The sequence below is a fragment of the Choristoneura fumiferana genome, chromosome Z, assembly GCF_025370935.1.
Source record: "Choristoneura fumiferana chromosome Z, NRCan_CFum_1, whole genome shotgun sequence".
NCBI lineage: Eukaryota > Metazoa > Arthropoda > Insecta > Lepidoptera > Tortricidae > Choristoneura > Choristoneura fumiferana.
The window spans coordinates 12,866,810-12,886,094 of record NC_133472.1 but is presented as its reverse complement, the minus strand read 5'-3'; the positions used below and the strand labels follow the sequence as shown (position 1 = coordinate 12,886,094).

Here is a 19,285-nt window from a genome sequence, read left to right as displayed (position 1 = left end):
AAGAAGCGTCATCCATGCAGCCAAATCGAAGATAAAAAGTATTATTATTTACTTACTATTGTAATGCTTAGGTCTAAGTCTTCTTTAACTTAGTACCATAGCATTGCTTGCATTACCATACCATAGCATCTGCGGTACGAATGTCTCAACATCCTTTAGCCGGTGCCAGTGATTTTGACAGCTGATTGATCCGCAAAACAAGCTGCAGGCAGTCCAAACTAAACTAAGGTCCAACACGAATGCAAATTTCTCTGTAAAACAAACACCAGTTTAAAACAAATACTACTACTCTACTCAGTTCGGACATCATAATGTTGCTGTTTGTTTGCTTCAAGTTTAGCGTATGGTTTACGTATAATTATAGTTTATTTCACTTTGTAAATAAATAACCCCACTGGTAAAAATTACCAACATTTCGTTTCGTATTAGTGAGGTTATTATAATCATACTTAAAAGTAGCCCGAGCTAGCCCTACCATTGAAACCAAGGTACTTTTTGTACTTTACCTTATTTCAGGGTTCAGTAAGTACTTCAGTCTTGCACCTTACAAATACAACTTTACAAGCTATTTACTGCACCAGTGATAAGAAGAAAATGCCAGTAAGTAAACAGAATTTTATAGTAACTTATTTATCATTTGGTTTTCATATAAATTTTGGTTAATTTTTTCCTTTTTGATAGTTATACATGTACCATATTTTTGTACATTTCTTTTAGGATATAATTATCAATCACTTTTATTATTTTGTTTCACCCTTAGCAATAAGCTAAGCTATGTTTGTGTCTATGTATAATGTATTTCATCCAACCTTTGCATATGCTTAGCATTGCACAATTACCTTTTTGTTACAACTTTGTAATACTGTAAATTTGTTCTAAAATGTTTTTGTTCAAAGGTCTCCTTAGTATCATGCCTTTTTGCCTGGAATTGAACTAATAATGTTAACTTGTTTTTGTTGAAATGCCTTTTGGTAGCAAAAAAATATTCACCAATTAAAAAAAAATAACAACTAATTTGGTTTCTGGGAACTATTCAAATTTTTGGGATAAAATATCTTATTTCTGGAAAACTATGCTTTCAGCTATGTTGGTTTGGTAAAATATGCTGCCATGCGAATAGTTCTGTATATATAGAATGTTGTGACTTACCTTAGGTTGCAATAAGGTTGCAATAAAGATGATTCAAAATTATTGAGCATGATTATTGATGAGATTTCTGCTATCTTAGTACTAGCCCATTTTAGTTGCTAGAACCATAAAGACTAGCTATTAAAACAAAATTCTAAAATTTTGCAGAAACTCCCATGGGAATTCCCAATAATTACATAGTAAAAGTTATTTACATAGTAAAATTCATTAATGTTGCATACAAACTCCCACAACACATGATTTTACTCATAGCAGTTACAATTTTTTATTTTATCTAAAAAAATTTAAACTCTTTTATTTTACCGCTTTGTCCGCTTGAATGATATGTATATTCATGCCATATTGCAGCTTTCTAGTACTAACAGTCTCTGGGCTTAGCCGCGGACAGACAGAAGATGGACATGGCGAAACTATAAAGGTTCCTAGTTGACTATGAAACCCTATAAGTAGCCTATGTGTTATTCCAGACAGTAATTTACATATTAAAATGTTATCTAAATCAGAGGCATTTTAGCATGGAGAAATAACAAACACACACACATACAAACTTTCCCATTTGTTATATTTATAGGATACAATAGAGAAAGTAATGCAGAATAATGCTATAGCATTAAACTCTTCACTGTCACAACACAAACAAAGTGACATGCTCTGTATGTACAGCAATCAGCAAAAAGCAGCAACAAAGCAACTTGATTTCTAATTACATTGTAGAAGGATTCATTTCGAGTTGAATGTTGGTCATCTATAGATCTACTGGTTCCTGATTAATTCACATGCACTTAATTTAAAGATATGCAATCAGTGCATTTGTTTCTTAGAGTGAAAGATGAAGCATAGAGTAGGCACATCTCACTTACCCAGTACAACCTACTGAAATTTACATATTAATTAATAAACATTTTTGACAATTTATATTCTTTTGCATGTCTTTCAGGTGGATCTGAATGCAGTCAAAAACCAGTTCAAGCAGACCTGGCTAACAACAATTTTGAGTCTAATTTTGTTTGCGGGAGTCACATATTTCCTGCTCTGGGCCGAGGTGAATTTATATTATTTATTAAAAAATTTGAGTCACACACTCAGTTTTCAGTTTATTTAGGTAAAACCGTTTTAATATTATTTGGTGATTCAATTTAGGTGACAGTTCTACTATTTTAGGAACAAATATTATTTATTAGGTTGCCGAAAACGCATTTATTAGGTGATCAATAAAATCGTACCCACTTGAAAGCCAGTATTTTTTTATTATGGCTAAAACATTAAAGAAATCGTTCCAGTTCGGCAACTTCAGCATTAAAACCATCAATTCTTTACAAAAAATAAAATGTTAATTGGATTTACCTTCATTTGATATAATCGATTGCAATTTAGCTATCTTTGAAAAAACTCGTGTGGATTTGTATAACTTTAAATATAAATAAATATTTTAACTTTATTTTTCTCAAAAACGACACGGAATACTTACGCTTAACCGAAAAAAATGTAACAAAACTAGTTTTTTTTACCCTTTTATTAAATACCATAACCTAACCATCAATAAGTTGGAAAACCCCCGACTTTGTCACTTCAAAGTTCAATATCTCAAAAACGGCTGAACCGATTTTGATGAAATATGTCTAAGAACTGCTGTTAAATAAAAAAAAACCGCATTCAAATCGGTCCACCCGTCTAAGAGCTACGGTGCCACAGTAATACACACAGAGTCAGACAGACAGACAGACACACCATACTGACAGACAGACATACATAGGGGTCAAACTTATAAAACCCCTCTTTTTGCGTCGGGGGTTAAAAATCTTAAAAATGACCGAATTGGATTTACTCGAGTTTGAAGTTAAGCGACTCAATTGTAGAGAAAAGATGACCTCAATTATGTCAACTCCCGAAATTGACAAGTAGAACCTTATTATTCTCTGCTCACTTTCTTTTTAACCAATCCTACATACTTTTAGAGCCATACAATTCAAAGCAACCTAATGCTAGAAGAGCTGGTCTCATCCGCCGTCAGCATAGATGTTCATACCGGTGATGAAGCAGCGCGGTATGAAGGCCGAGTGGTACATATCGTGGGCCCTCTGCGCATCCTCGAGCCCATCTCAGAGCCCGACTACAATATACAAGTGCAGGCTGTGAAACTGAGAAAGAGAGTGCAGATGTACCAGTGGATAGAAGAAACAACGTAAGTGTTATTAACTTTCTATTAATTACAATAGACATAGTTTCCATGAGATGTAGGTAAACTGCGATTACATCTAACTACCAGTGTCATTGCGTCACAATGCGTCTATTAGCGATCATGAAGCTGGTAGATGTGTCAAATTACCGGGAGCAATATTTACTGCTCCGAAAATGCTTGAACGACGTGTCCCCGAATCATTTGTATTGTAGAGTTCGCGACTATCGTGCAGTATGAAGCCAATAAAGCGCATTACAATCAAATGATTTAAATTTCGTTCACGTGTTGTGTCGGTCAAATCGTGCAATTTGACGTAGAAGTATAAAACTGTCCTATTAGAAAAAAAGGTGTTATGAACTTTAGGATTTCTGTGCTTTCTAGTAAAATAATTAGTTTTTGTACCATGATTTTCACAGGGAGCAGGAAAACTTCTTAAGTGAACCAGCAGAGGAATCTCAGAAGACATATTGGTACCACAAAGATTGGAGAGACTATGTGGTGGACTCTAACTTGTTCTACATCAGGCCCGGTCATCACAATCCGACATCAATGCCGCTGTTTAGTGAAACGCATATAGCTGAAAATGTTAAGATCGGATGGTTGTTTTTAGGTAAAATAATTGCTTACGGAGATACTTTTGCTTCAGCTTCACTTCATTAAATACAGTTTGCGAGGCTTAACCTGGGCTTCGCATTTGTGTGAGATGCAAATCTGGTCACCGCCCGATTCTCGCCGTACCTACACTATCTGCGTGCACTCGAAACACAACTAATTTATTTTGCGCACTGGGCATCGACCGATCACAGACATCATTGCAAAGCTAAGCTTCTGCCACGCGCACTCTACAGTCACCAGTACCTGACACAACACAGCGTGCATTAATATCTGATACGACTTCATTTCTAGGGCTGGTACGACGTGCCAGATATTTTATCACGCTCCGCTGTGGCAGATATTAAGGTGACTGTACTTTTGATCATTATTTACCAATGATTGCTGTGGCACAATATGAAATCACAGATTAGAGAAGAGTTTATTACATTGTCTAGGCGTAGACGTAAAGCGGAAGGTCAACGATTACTACGAGATCTGGTCAGACTCGCGGCCGGAGCGCTCGGATATTAAGCTCCACTCCGGTTTCTACTATCACGGAGAGAGTGCTTTGCAGCACGAAGTCGGCGATCTCCGCATACACTTCTCTTACGCCGGACGAGAAGATGATATCGTAAGTTTGCTACTGTGATCGTAGACCCATTTTTTGCACAGACAAGATGTGAATTTTATTCCGATCTCACGCATAAAGATTGCGTAGTCATACAAACAGCTCGCTTACGGTAGATAGTAAAGTGCACAATGCTTACACTACCTGCTAAATTGAATTCGATTGAGCAGGTACAGTCCAGTTCTTATACATTTGAGCAAAATTTTATCAAAAATATGTAAACTAGACTGTTGTTAACGGCATAGAAGCAGGTTCAGATATTTTTGATTTAATTTTTGGCCAGAAGTGTATGAAATCGACTGTACACATATCCTGCTATACAATTTGTAATCTTACGAAAAAAAATATTTCTACTTTCAACCCCAAATATTAATTATTAGTTCTATAATTATCACACACAAATATCACAAACATCACAAACATCACACCTGTATTCCAAATGAGGTAGGCAGAACTCACGAAACGTTACCGCTTCGGAGCCACTTTTAGCAATTTTAGGTTTATAGTTTGACAAAAACGGTACAATAGTATCAGGTTGCTAGTCTGTCGCCTACGGTATACCTTAACCTACAGCTTAAAACTAATTTATTTTAAAATTTTTGATTACAGTACACAGCGGTAGGCATCATTGAGGATGGTGTGCTCCAATCGTACAGCCCGGGCAACTTCCCAGGCGCGGACCCGATCTCTCTGCTACGCAAGGGATCGTTCAGCCTGCAGCAACTGCACGACCTGGAAAGTCGAGCAGCTAACGTTAACACATGGAAGTACAGGATCCTGGGTTTCGTGCAGGTGTTCGCCTCCGCTATGACGCTGCACCCCGATTGGATCACTTTGTGTGAGTTGATGTTAAAGTTTTTGAGTCTTTCCGATCTTTTTAAGTTACAGGAAAGTGACACAGGAATATAACAAGAACAACTCACGCTTGTATAAATTTTGTTGTATCTGATATATTTTGTTCATGTACCTAAATATATAGGCATTTATAGTAAACAGGTCAGGTCACATCGATATCCCGACAAATAAGTCACCTTAGTTCAAATTACAAATGAACGGATCCGCAGTACACCCCCTCAACCTGAGTTAGGTTTTAAACTTCGAAGCTGCAGTTACTAAGGCGGCTGCGTCGCACCAGTGTATTTTACTAGTCCGCCGTCGCCCTAGTTAGGCTTCAGTTTCAGAAAAACCTTAATGCAGTTGCTAAACAGAACTGTCTATGTTTTCAGTTCTACAGTGCCAGTGGATATCGAGCAGCTTGCGACGGTGTACAAGGATTTGGGTCAACCTGGTCCTTTCGTTTTCATACACTCTTTTGGTCACGTCGATTCCATGGTAAGCTATTTGGGTAAATTATAAGACACTTAGCCATTGTTTGCAACTTTGTCTGTGCATTTTTCCGGGGTACAAGTAGCCTCTTTTAATGGGAGATAAGTGTAGCTTCTATTGGTTAAAGTATTTTTGAAATCTGTTCATTAGTTGCAGAGTATGTAGGACATACAAAAAACAGTTGTAAAATGTACCTTGTTATTAAAATAATACAGTCGCCTGCATTAATATCTGCCACGGCGGAGCTTGCAAAAATATCTGCCACGTCCTACTGACCCTAGAAATAATAATAATAATAATAAATTTGTTTATTTAGGAAATCATCCCATTATGACAAAATACAATTAAATTATATTAAATTAAACTTAACTAAAGTATTGCAAAATCAATCAGCTATTTATGAATGCTTTGTCGTGTCAAATATTGGTGTAGACTGGATATTGGTGGTTACTGTAGGTACGTACACATAGATATGATAAGTTGATAACTAAACAAATCTAGGTCATCTGCTAGGCATCAGTTTTTGAGAAAACTATAATCTGATTACGACATGCCATCGAAGGTTCTTAACTTAGTGGTTGCATAGAACTATCAATATATAACACACATTCGATAATTAGTGATGTACCCTAGTTATTTTGTCACGTGCCACAACTAGCCCGCGTGACATTCATTCGTCATTTTATGTTCTCTACACTCTTTGCATCCTTGCATCTGCCATATTCCCTGATGTAGTTACTATCAAAAGTAGAAGATGCTTTAAATAAATTCTTTGTAAGGTTTACCACCTTCACCGCTCCAACATTTCCAATGCCGTAGTCGGCATCGGAATGTCATACGAAATTACTAAAGTAGTTTTACCTTTTCAGGTTGGTGCACAAACCTACTTTTGGAGCAATAATGCTAGGCGGTGCAATGCTTCCAATATTGCACTACTCCACCCTCTTGACCAGGCGTCCTTGAAGTTATACAAAACATTGTTTGAACATTGTTATTATGCTAAACAGAAAATGGGTCCACGAGAAAATTTGATGAAAACGAATCCTAATAAAACATCTTAAAGTCTTCGAGATAGTCAGTTTAACACATAAAGATGTGTAGGTATTTAATGACAATGTAAGTACAGTCAATAAAAACCGGCCGAAATAGGGTTCCGTAGCCATTATGAAAAATTCAAGTAATATTTGTCTAAGGATTTCGTATTTTGTACGGAACATTCCAAGTTTAGGTATATTTTATACCTTAGGCTGCTATTTACTCTTAAACTACTAATAATTCTCAAGAAAAGTTAACCGTTATAGTTTTCCTTGTAAGTTTGATATACTTAAAACCATTCTGATGAGAAAAAAAGCACTCCCGCTTTACGACTATGGGAGGTACTTTAAAAAAATTTTTTTTTGATTTTTTTACTGTTATATTTTGTCGGCATCGTTTACATACATATTCGTGCAAAAAATTAAAGCTTTCTAGCATTGCTAGTCCTTGAGCAAAGCCGCGGGCGGACAGACAGTCAGACAGACATGGCGAAACTATAATGGTTCCGTTTTTGACATTTTGGCTACGGAACCCTAAAAAGAGTACTCTAAAATTGACTATAGTCAAAACAGCAAGAAAAGCTTGTGTTGTTTGCAAAAATAGAAATATTGTTTTAGCTTATGCAAAGTCTTAAAAATACGTAATACAAGAAAATTCGAGTAAGTTAGTTTTAGTTCTATAATTCTTTCTATTTGTTAATTATTGTATCTATTGTGTGTTATTTATTAAATTCTAGTAGCGTAAATATTAGAAAATTCTTGAAAATCTATTATCAAGAAGACACGAGTTTACCATAGCTTAAGAGTGGTATGGGAGTAGATAGTTGAGACAGATTCATATTATTTGTATGATGATAATCGTAATCGAAACTAGGTAGGTATCATTGCGGTCGGAAAAATGCACCTATGCAGGAACATGTTTTGTACAAACCGTCACGGCCAGTGCCGCTCGTCAATTAAAACTAAGAATTGAAGATCATGAGCACAATAATATTGCTTAGTATTGAATCAATTGAATGCAAAGCATCACATGTTACTAATGTACTTATGGTAGCATTTCACTTCTCTATTCGAATGCGCGAGGGATGATTTTGACGCGCGCGACTGAGATGCAATGATTGGTGTAAAATACCAAAGGGAAATTGATCAAATACATTATTTGTAATTGTAGATGCTTTTTCTTTGAAGAAGCGCTCAATCTTTTGGCTACTTGCCTCCAATTTGTTCAGCTGGTTTTCCAGTACCTTCGTGGTACTAATATTATTTTGCAACGTTGATTTTACATCTAGCAACTGTTGTTTAGTAGCTTGACAAACTTGGTAGATGTCTTGGTGTGTGAATTGATCAAAGCCTACTAAAATTACGTGTAGCAAAAAGGAGTGCTGTAATTTTATCATATCATTTGCTAGTAGGACAGTAAATAAATGTCCGAGGAGATGGAATTAGAAACTACTTAGAGTAAAGTAAGTTTTGTGTGTGTACGGTACAGTAAATTATCGCGTATCTTTTGAATTTGATGGATTATTGCCAGATGGATCGAAACATTTACCTAGATGACCTGATAGCCCAGGTTAGATTATGAAGCTTGAGGTCCCGGGTTAGATCTCCGGTTGGGCCAGATATTTGTATGAAAATACGAATGTTTGTTCTCGAGTCCGTGTATCTATTGTGCTTAACTATGTTTATCCGTTATCTAGTACCCATAACACAAGCACACAAGCTTTGCTTACTTTGGGACTAGCCTAGTCCGACTAGGTCATTTGGTAACTAATGTCCCGTGATATTAATGATATTTATTTGTTTTTAATTACTTATCTATCAATAAAAATGAACAGCACACCTAAATAGTAGTAAAACCAAAGCGCTCTTTAAATTTCAAAGAACGAAAGATGCACAGCTGTTTAGGGATTTTCGTCTTCGCTTCTTTAACGAGAGGACACCACATCGTCCAGAAATCGGAGCGCAGGAACATCTGCTGATGGAGACACGTGCAACACGACATTACCTGATACACGGCATGAACCATGATATTCACCGCGCAAAGGTTTGTACAGTCGCGTTCATAAACTTGTGAGCAAAAATTTGATCAAAAATATCTGAATTCGCTTCTACGCCGTTAACAATAGAGTCGTGTTCAGATATTTTTGATCAAATTTTTTGCTCACAGGTTTATGAGCTCGATTGTACGTTGTCGTGCATTGGGTCAATTCCAGGGTAGGCAGTTGGTAGTTCGCGCAGCAGCAACGCACCACCAGGGCCCTCTTTCTCAAAGCTTGCAAGTCTAATAATATTAGTGTTTTGTCTCGTAAATTGAATGAAAATATGAAACAAAACACTAATCATATTAGACTAATATGCTTCGAGAAACATGGGCCAGCCCTAGCGCTGCCTACCCTCTGCTGCGTACTCAAGCAAGGCATGCCATAGGTCCCACTCTGGCCGTGATCCAGTTTCTTTGACTGTACATACAAAATTGTATCCTGAAAGCTTTTGACTTAGCTAGTTGATTGTTAGAGTAAATAACCTAAAACAAAATAATTGAATATTGTGTAATACCCTTATCAATAAATAATAACCATGTGATGAAATCGACATGAATGGCAGTTGTATATTTATAATCTAGTCATTAGAATGTGTAATGATCATAATTAAAATAAACAAAAATTTAATATGTACAAGGGTCTTAAGGTTTTTCAATCGGTTAGTTTAGAGTACTTCTGAGGGGCTACTACGAAACTCGAAACTCGAAGTTCGTGTCGTGCGGTCCCTCTCGCTCTCGTATTAAACAGTATAAGTGTCAGAGGGACCGCACGACACAAACTTCGAGTTTCAAGTTTCGTTGTAGCCCTGTTGTTCCATGCGACGTACAGTCAAGTGCAAAATAAGTATCTATTCGAACCACTCAAAAATATATTGCATCGGAATAAGAGTGTGGTACTTATTTTTGAAACTTTGAATAAGTTCATATTTTACACTTGACTGTACGTGGATCGAAGCAATTGTTATAAAGTGTAATAATAATAACAATAGATAAAAAGTTATTAATTTTTTCAATCACTTAAATCAGTCAAATTTCATTAGGTATTATTAACTCTATGAGCCCAAGCAATTATCAACGCGCACAATTATCCTTTTATCACTGTCGTAACTCTACTAGCACGTGTATAATTAATAAAATAAAACACGACGTTTTGTATCTTGAACAACGAAAGAATGTCAAAGCAAAATCGGAGTAGATATCAAATATTCACAGGTGGATGTACAGTACTTTCATTGTAGCGTGGCGCGGGTGACAGCTGTCAATATCACAAGACTAGAGAGTCAAAGTGTCGAAACTTGAATCGATAAAACTAATAATTTAAAATCTTAATCATAATTAATGTCATCATTAATCCGATTATTACGCTAATTTTGATTAGAATATGTATTAGTGAAATTTTTGGTTGGAACATTATTTGACACTTAAGTAAGGCTAAACGGAGGTTGCAAGAATATTCGTTAAAAATACAAACTGAAATATAGATGCACAGAAAAAACAGAAAAATAAGACCATCACTGGGAATCGAACCCAGGTCCTCGGTAATCCGTACCGCGTGCTATACCGCTACACCACTGATGGTCAACGGTACCGACACGAATTTCCCTATGCACCTCATATCTCAGCTTGGGTTTCTTACTTAGTCACTTAAGCAGCGACGCTAGCGACATCTATGCCGTAAGCCCTCAAACTTTTTCGGCATTCCTTTGGAACTAACCGCTCACCCGGACAAGAGATATCGTTTCTAAGCAATCAAATTAAGATTACCGAGGACCTGGGTTCGATTCCCAGTGATGGTCTTATTTTTCTGTTTTTTCTGTGCATCTATATTTCAGTTTGTATTTTCAATTTCGGTTTTACGGGATGACCGTAAAAGTAAACATTTGGAATTGAAATAAAAAATACAAAAAGATTCCAAAAAACCAATCTTAGAATATTCGTTACTTACGAATTACTAAGTACCGATATAACTCAAGATCCATTAGGTCCCATCACTAAACGAGTCTTTGGTGTTATGTTACGTTACATGCATATTACGTTTCTTCACTTTATTGTGCTTTGAATTTAATTAAGATAGCTTAAGTTTATTTCGTATAACATAGTTCTTTAGGTTCAAATATTTTACGCCAGTCATATTCAGGCTATAACTGAATACAGGTTGGGCCAAAAATTTTTGCAAATAGCAACATTGAATTTTTCGAAAACTGTCTTTTTTTAAAAGTGAGCGTTCCACGGTAAAACAAATTGCATACAAATATAGTGTGTATTAAGTACTAGTGTTTACCCGCGGCTTCGCACACGTAAATCATTAGGTCCAGCAGCTGAATTGAAATTCCGGGATTTTTTAAAATTCCCATGGGAATTCCCGTAAATTAAATTATTAATTTCATTGACGTTACATTAAAAACAATCATGGTCAAATTTCATGACTCTAAGCCCAGCGGTTGTTGTTTCGAGATTTTATCCCTATCCTGTGGGAATATCGGAATAAAAAGTAGACTATGTTTTATTCCAGATGTTCAGCTATCTACGTACCAAATTTCATGACTCTAAGCCCAGCGGTTATTAGTTCGAGATTTTATCCCTATCCCGTGGGAATATCGGAATAAAAAGTATTCTATGTTTTAATCCAGGTTAAAAACTAACTTTCTGCCAAATTTCATCCAAATCAATCCAGCCGTTTCAGCGTGAAGAAGTAACAAACAAACTCATTCACTCACTCACTGGAGGATAGGATAACAAAGATATTGTACCTACGATTGTATGGATTCGCTTTGTGTATGAGTCAGACTGAAACTTAACCTGTTTATAAATATGTAGGCGTGTCAATATTAAAATTTGGATCTAACTTTGTATTTTGTAGTAAATAGTTTATTTTCACTGTTTTTTTGTAATTGCAATTGTATTGTTACTTAATTATCATATAATTCTAGTTAATTTACTAATGTTATCGCCAGATGACAAGCAAAACTCACAAAAATTTCTGTCACTGCTCTTAAAAAAATCGTATCAAGTTAATATTTCATACTGAGATACGAGCTTTGTTGAAAACAAGTAGGTACCTATTTGGTACTTAGTGACTTTTGCTTATCAACCGAAGTTATAATAAGAAATAAAATACATAGTGTTTGGTGATATATATTTTTTTGTTAACATAGGGTCCATGAATGATTTAAATCTAATCAGCGTTATATATTTAATATTGAATTAACTGCATACATACCTTACATAATAATAAATAGTAAAACATTCAGTGCTAGTGTGTTTTCCCGTCTACTTCTCGAGTAGATGTTTTGACATTCACAACCCGAAAAATATTAATGAAATTAGTACCGATCTATACAAGTATTATTAGTTATATTTAAGTTTATGTGCGATACGATAAGTGAAGTGAGCATTAATTATAAGTATAATAGCTGGTTGTTATTTTTGAATCTCATATGTATACAGGTCTTATTCTGAAATAAAACCTTTTTGGAACTAACTTTTAATTTTCATCCAAATCAAATCCAAATTTTATTTGAAGGGTTTGTATTTTATGAATGGGGTGAGTAGGGTAGGCGAGGGCGGGGATTGCGGGTTGCAGGCTGCCGATGTGAATGACCCGGTACGCGCCGCGCAGGCGCCTGCCGCCAAAGTCCCCTCCCCTTTGCACCGCCACCCATCTTTGTTCCTGGTGTTCCTTTACGTCGCTGTCACGCTTTCTGCAAACACTAATTTGCTCTGAACTTTTAAGACATGTTGTTTTCTATATTTTTATTACACTGTTGACGGGAAACGGAAAGCTTAACATGCGGCTCATGACTATAGCGGTATGGTCGTTCATAAATATCATTTTCTTCGGCATGTGCGGCTATATGTATCTTGTGTGGTCTAAATATTGGATTTCCATGCCGAAAGAAGACTTGCAACAATCTATTGAGTCTCAACTGATGTCTTTTGACGGGGTCACGCGATCGTCAGATAAACATCAACAGTCGTTATTGCTTGCAAAAGTCCGCCGGTCAGCTGTAGGACATTATCGGAAAAACAAAGTTGCAAATAAAGCTAACAACACCGGCATCGCGGATAACAAAGTGATCAAGAAAAGCCACGGCAGTCCGAGATTCCCAAATATTCACTCGCCGGTTTTAGAGTTTGATAGCGGCAGATACTCTTGCAACGATTCGACGTCTATACAATGCGTTGGAATTACATCTTCTTTTAGAGAGTTGGTCGAGAAGGAGTTTCATAGGGTACTGATGAGTGAGAGTAGAGTATTTAAGTCTGGGTTGGCGTCGCAGAATATTTACAACGTGCATTTTGATGGGGAGTATGGGAAGCGGCGTCCGCGGGGGAGGTTCTGTGCGCCCTCGGAAGGGTGCGGGTGCGCACGGTGACGAGGCAAGACCAGCCGTTCGCGAGGTTGGGATTCTCGGTGCCGCCGGCGCCGCTGCAGCCCGAGCGCGCCTTCAACACCTGCGCTGTCGTCTCTAGCTCCGGCGCCCTGCTGGGTTCAGGACTCGGAAGTTTTATTGGTAAGTGTACCTACCTATTTGCAGAATTTTGCTAAAGATATGAAATACTTTTTGCCCGGGACGATTGATAAATCAGATTTTTTTCTTTGTCGTTTGAACTGTTTCAAAATTTTCACAAAAATGTCGCTAGTCAATTTCTCCTTTCAACCGTCGATATAAATCTTAAAACTCGGAAATGAAAATATTTTGTAGGCGTACCGGCGCTGGCGCAAATACCGTAACGGTTTGTAACAGACTAAGTAGGTAGGTACCTATTTTAGGATGGAGTGTAAAGAAACAATCTCTGTGTATGCTAAAGTATCCGTCGAAATCTATCATATCATACATATATACGCCTTTGGGCTATGCGTTGGTATGTCAGTCAGACAGCTTCTTTTTTATTATATATTTTTTTGTATGTAGTAACTACAACAAATAATGATTAAGGAAAGTGAGAGCGTATGAGTGAAGACACTGTAAGGGTCTGGTACGTTTTCTTGTTTCTGCATTATATTCACAATATTTGCAAAATATTTACAAGAATGACCACAATATTTTCTCTGGAAAATAAGTAGGTACCTACCTAGTTACGACTTTTTATTTTGTGGCTATTCCTTCACGTGGATAATTTTTTGACTATCTACTTACTAAGAGGCAGTCAGCCGTAGAAGTTTAATAGACACTACAGAAATTTTGATTAATTAATTATTTACTAACACATTACCGAATGAATCACTAAGTATATTCTAAACTTGGTTGCTACTAACTGTACTTGCTTATGTACGTGTTAAATATGTGTAACTACTTCGTTAGGCTCTCTTTATGTACAGTAGGTACAGTTATCGTCCTCAATGTATTTTCGGTTACTAATTTTTACTAGGTATAGTTAACTCATTTCGTGTCAGGGCATTAACCCAAAATTAGCACTAACTTCATCTTATACATATCGTGTAAGACAGAACACATGATAACATACAAAACATTAAATAATAGAACGCGTTAGCCAGTATTAATTGCCCACTGCTAGAAAAAGGATTTCCTATTGTTTATACCAGCTACGGTCGCGTCCAATCGTCTCTCTCTCCTGTGCCTGTGACTTATGAAAACACATTATAGCATCGTAATATTGGATCATTAAAAATTCAATTGGGCCGTAGGTACGGAACTTGCAATATGGGTTAGCTTCTGCGGCTTCGAGCTAAAGTATGTTCGAATTAAGTAGGGGAGCCCAATAGGGGATTGTGCGGTTTCCTACTCAAGCGCGTCAGAAAACCATATAGGGAGAATCCTTGCATCCTGTGTGTGATGTGCCCCACCACTATAATATGAACACTTAATATAGGGGCGTGCGTTGAGGGTAGGTAGCCGATCAGATTAGTAAAAAAACAACCCTTTGAAAAACTCGACCGCGTCAGATTAAGAAAAGGTAAGTTAATTATATGGAGAAGTGTACATTTCAATAATCTGACTATTTAAGCGTGACATAAAAAATGCGAAAGTCACAAAGTTATAATAAAATAACTTCTCGAAATATTCAAGCGCGATTTTATTTTTATTTTAAAGGAAATCCTTGTTTATTACGGAAGACATTAAATCTGACGATTTTCTCTATTCAATTGAGCTAAAACTATCAATAAAGCCTGGAGCGTACAGCTATTGAGAACTGTGTATTTCCCACTCTGCGCCTCTCATTCCTTCTAATTTTTTTTATATCTTACTCTCTCGCATGGTCCCCACACTAGTACCGTCTGTCGCCATGATGCCATTTCAGCTGATCATAATAACGTGTTCGTTCTTGATATATATCTTTTATATTTCATATCGATGGTGGAAGTCTCAATTGGCGTAAGGGACAAAATACCGAAAATCACTTTTAAACATAAAAAATTAGAGTTTTTTTTTCTCTGTCGATTGGTAGTATTCAAGTTTACGATACGCCCCTTACTTTTGCTGTTATCAACATTTATTATTTTAAAATAAAATAGCTTAAGGGACATGATATAAAATGTTTAGCTGCAAAAAATGGCGTAAATGTATTATTTTTTTAATATTTGGGTCGTAAGGGGCTGTGCAGTCTCATATGTCCTTTACGACTCGGCTCATGTCGTTAAAAAAAAAACAAACAAATATAATAAAGGGCGTATGGGTCAATTATTGTTTCATTGCCCTTTACACCCCAACATTTTATAACGAATAAGATAAAAAAGCAAGAAGTTGTTGGGCGTAACCTTACCGCCTGTACCTATTTCTTGTACCTAACATCAAAATACTAACGCGATACCTACCTTCCACGCGCCGAGCGTTTGCGCATTGCACATTCGGTCAGTCGTGCCAGACACGTCAAACACGGAGGACGTATTTGATTGCCTACGTTTGTTTTTTGTCAACGCGCGTATTTTTTATAAGATGCCAAAAGCAAAACAAAAAAAGAAGATTAAGTTGATGGATCCCCTAATGGCTTGACGTCGAGCTAACATTTCCGTAATGAAATTTCAGTCAAGGATGTTGAGGTAAATTCTCTTAGCTACTTTGTTTATTTTAAGCTGTCCTGACAGATCCTAATAAAGAAAGCCTGTGCCCAGCAGTGGGACTTATATAGGCCGAGATGATGATGCATACATAATAATAATTGGCCTGTATAATTAATTATGTATGTTGAGGGTTAAAAATTGTATAATCGGAACGTCGTAAGGGACATTAAAAAACAGCAATTTATTAAACAATAAATACTTTTATGGGCGTAAGGGGTATAAAAAGCAAGAGCTAGAGTAAATTGTCAATCGTAAGGGGCAGTAGCAAACAGACATTTTAAAAAAAGGTGTAATTGGTACGTCGTAAGGGCATTAAACCAGCAACTTATAAAATAAGGAATACTCTTATGGGCGTAAGGGACATCAAAAGCTAAAACTAGAGTAAATTGTTAGTCGTAAGGGACAGTAACAAACAGACATTTTAAAAATTGAGGTTACTTTATGGGTGTAACTTAAAGTAAAATACCTAGCTTGCTTCTTTTAGTTCATTAAAATACCTTGTTAATGTTAGGTCGTAGGAGGCATCAAAACAGATAACTTTTAGAACTTGTAGTGATTGAAACAACAACTCAAGCAAGCATACTCCCAAATGTGCAAGAAATAGTGCAAGCAAGCGTGCAAGAAAGCATGCAAGCAAGCATGCAAGCAAGCAAGCAAGCAAGCAAGCATGTAAGCAACCACCTAAGCAGGCTTGCAAGTGAGCATGTAAGCAACCACCAAAGCAGGCTTGCAAGTGAGCATGTAATTTTGTCAATCAAATCAATAAACATGCAATTTTATCGGTCTGGGTTAGATGAACATCGCGGGTTACCCCGATCCCGCGATGACCGGTCTATGGTATCTCCTCCAGCGCTCATGAAGCGGGCTGGCGTCCCACTCCCTCACAGCTGCAATCAGTGTGTTAGAGGAAGCATAAATAGTGCAAGAATGCATGCAAGCAAGCGTGAAGCCAGAAGGCAAGCATGCATGCAAACAACAAATCAAGCAAGAATACTCCCAAATGTGCAAGAAATAGTGCAAGCAAGCATGCAATCAAACATGCAAGCAAGCATGCAAGCAAGCAAGCAAGCAAGCATGTAAGCAATAATGCAAGCAAGCAGAGTTAGTACGCCAGTGGTGATAGTGAAAAATCATTTCATCATCATCGTCATCAACAACATCATCAGTTCGTTTATCGCTACCCCCCGGAACTATGCTATTTTCCGGGATAAAAAAAAACTTATTTACTTGGCGATTTTTAACAGCTGCAATATCTTCCTTGACCCTCTCAGCTATAAACAAACAAGTCAGCCATAGCCGAGCATATTGTTGGAGTCAGGACCAAACCACTGGATTGAGCTTCACAATCCCAAAATTCTGTCCACGGAACGTCATTTCTACTCAAGATTGGTACGTGAAGCAGTTGAAATAAAAAAGCATAAAAAAATGTCAACCGGGACGATGGATATAAGCTTTCATCTTCGTGGAATCCTGTTATTATAAGTGTCGACGTCGGGTGATGAGTGTTGTGAGTCGGTGTGATGGGTGAAAATAAAAATCACAATTGCGGGTAGTTCGTGATACGAGTGCTGGTACTATTAGTGATCAAGTGCGGGTAGTTCGAAGGACTCGCGCTGCTAGGCAGACTTGACACCCCACACTTCAGTCCACTCGTGAGCCACGGCCACTGCAGTGTTGCCGAAACGTCAGGTAAATATTACTCGTGTGTGTTAGGCGTGATAAGTCCCGTTGGTGGTATTTTGACTATGAGTGAGAATCACGAAAGTTTAAAAACGTTTATAAAATTTATTTGAGTTTTATTTAACTTTTAACTTATTAATGTCCATTTAAAGAAAATGTTACAAATTACATATTTTTTAAGGGGAACGTACAAAATTATGGCTTTTGCGCGTTATTTTAAATAGGTAATTAAAGTGGTTCTTTGAGTTAATTCACTATTTTTTTTTAAATTCTACAGGAACTTTACGTCCAAATTTGTAGCAAATAAAATTATAAAATGCCTATAAGACCAAAAATCGGTAAATTATTTATTTATTTACGTTTTATGGGGTAACCACCCGTACAGCGTAAGGGACAGCTATTTTGTAAGCTTTTACGAAAATGTCTATAGTTTCACGTTGAAAAGCAAGAAAATTCAAGATTTTACGTAATTAAACGTCCGCTGGTAAGTTAAACATTAACAATGCTGTGAGGGTTGAAAATTACCAAAAACTTCTTTTCGCTCTCCTGAAAAGTAGCATTTTGTCCCTTACGTCAATTGAGACTTCCACCATCGATATTATTCTATTACTTTATGCTTTGTTTCCTCGGTTACGTTTTGATGTTTGTGTCATCTGCCAGAGAATAAATAACGATTTTCAATACGAGTTATAAATTTAACACTGGCGACGAAATGATGGGTATTGACGTGGTAAAAGCTCACCGCGCCTAGGCAGTGCTGCGCGGCACGCTCACAAGGACAAAAAATATTATTTTCAATCAAGAAACATTCACTAACCATGAAATGGGTACATATTCAATCTTTGTCGGACAACTTACAAATATGTCAAAATTTACAATCAACAGAATCACGAGATGACGAGAAAATTGACCAAATCCAAAATGAATCCAGTGACGATGAACACGAAGAAACTTTCTTTTAGATTTTTTTCTTTAAAATATTTTTGTATTAAGAAATTTCTATACATTTATATATATCTTTATTACATTCAGTAATAATAATAAAAAAGAAACAACCTACATTTTTTTCAACTGGTCAGATCAACGAATTCCCTTCATATAATTGTCAGATTTTAATTTAGCTCAACCTCGCTGAACCATCTGCAGGGCTACTACGAAACTCGTAATTCGAAGTTCGTGTTGTGCGGTCCCTCTCGCTCTCGTACTAAATAGTGTAAGTGTCAGAGGGACAGCACGACACGAACTTCGAGTTACGAGTTTCGTAGTAGCCCAGCTGTATAAAAATCTGACGCGCTCGAGTATTTCAAGATCACGTTTTTGTAGTCATTTAAAAAAATCGGTCTTGCTTTTGGTGGCGTCTTAAGTCGTTAGTCATTTGACTAGGAAATGTTTCAGGTTCAGGTTCTCTTAACATTCCCTCTGAATATCTGATACGCTCGAATAGTTTTTTTTCTACCCCTTTTTACGGCCACCCCCACCCCCCACCCGTCAGATTAATACCTCTCGGTTATTAGATAGACGCAGGACGTATACTTTATGAATGTTTGATGCGCTTGAGTCCATGTGACTATATTTTTCATTTTTGAAAATTTGCACACGCTCTCCTCGCACAAAAAAGGGCATAGTTAAC

General features: G+C 36.9%; 1 protein-coding gene across 1 annotated transcript; it reads left to right on the top strand.

The window, feature by feature from the left end:
• The first annotated feature begins 542 nt into the window (after nucleotides 1-542).
• LOC141427790 (transmembrane protein 43 homolog) lies at nucleotides 543-8,010 on the top strand. The gene is made up of 8 exons (XM_074087383.1): nucleotides 543-600; nucleotides 2,087-2,191; nucleotides 3,105-3,331; nucleotides 3,745-3,938; nucleotides 4,378-4,553; nucleotides 5,160-5,388; nucleotides 5,777-5,882; nucleotides 6,746-8,010. Exons 1-8 carry the CDS (start codon nucleotides 595-597, stop codon nucleotides 6,837-6,839), a joined length of 1,137 nt encoding a protein of 378 aa, XP_073943484.1. The 5' UTR covers nucleotides 543-594; the 3' UTR covers nucleotides 6,840-8,010.
• Nucleotides 8,011-19,285: the final 11,275 nt, after the last annotated feature.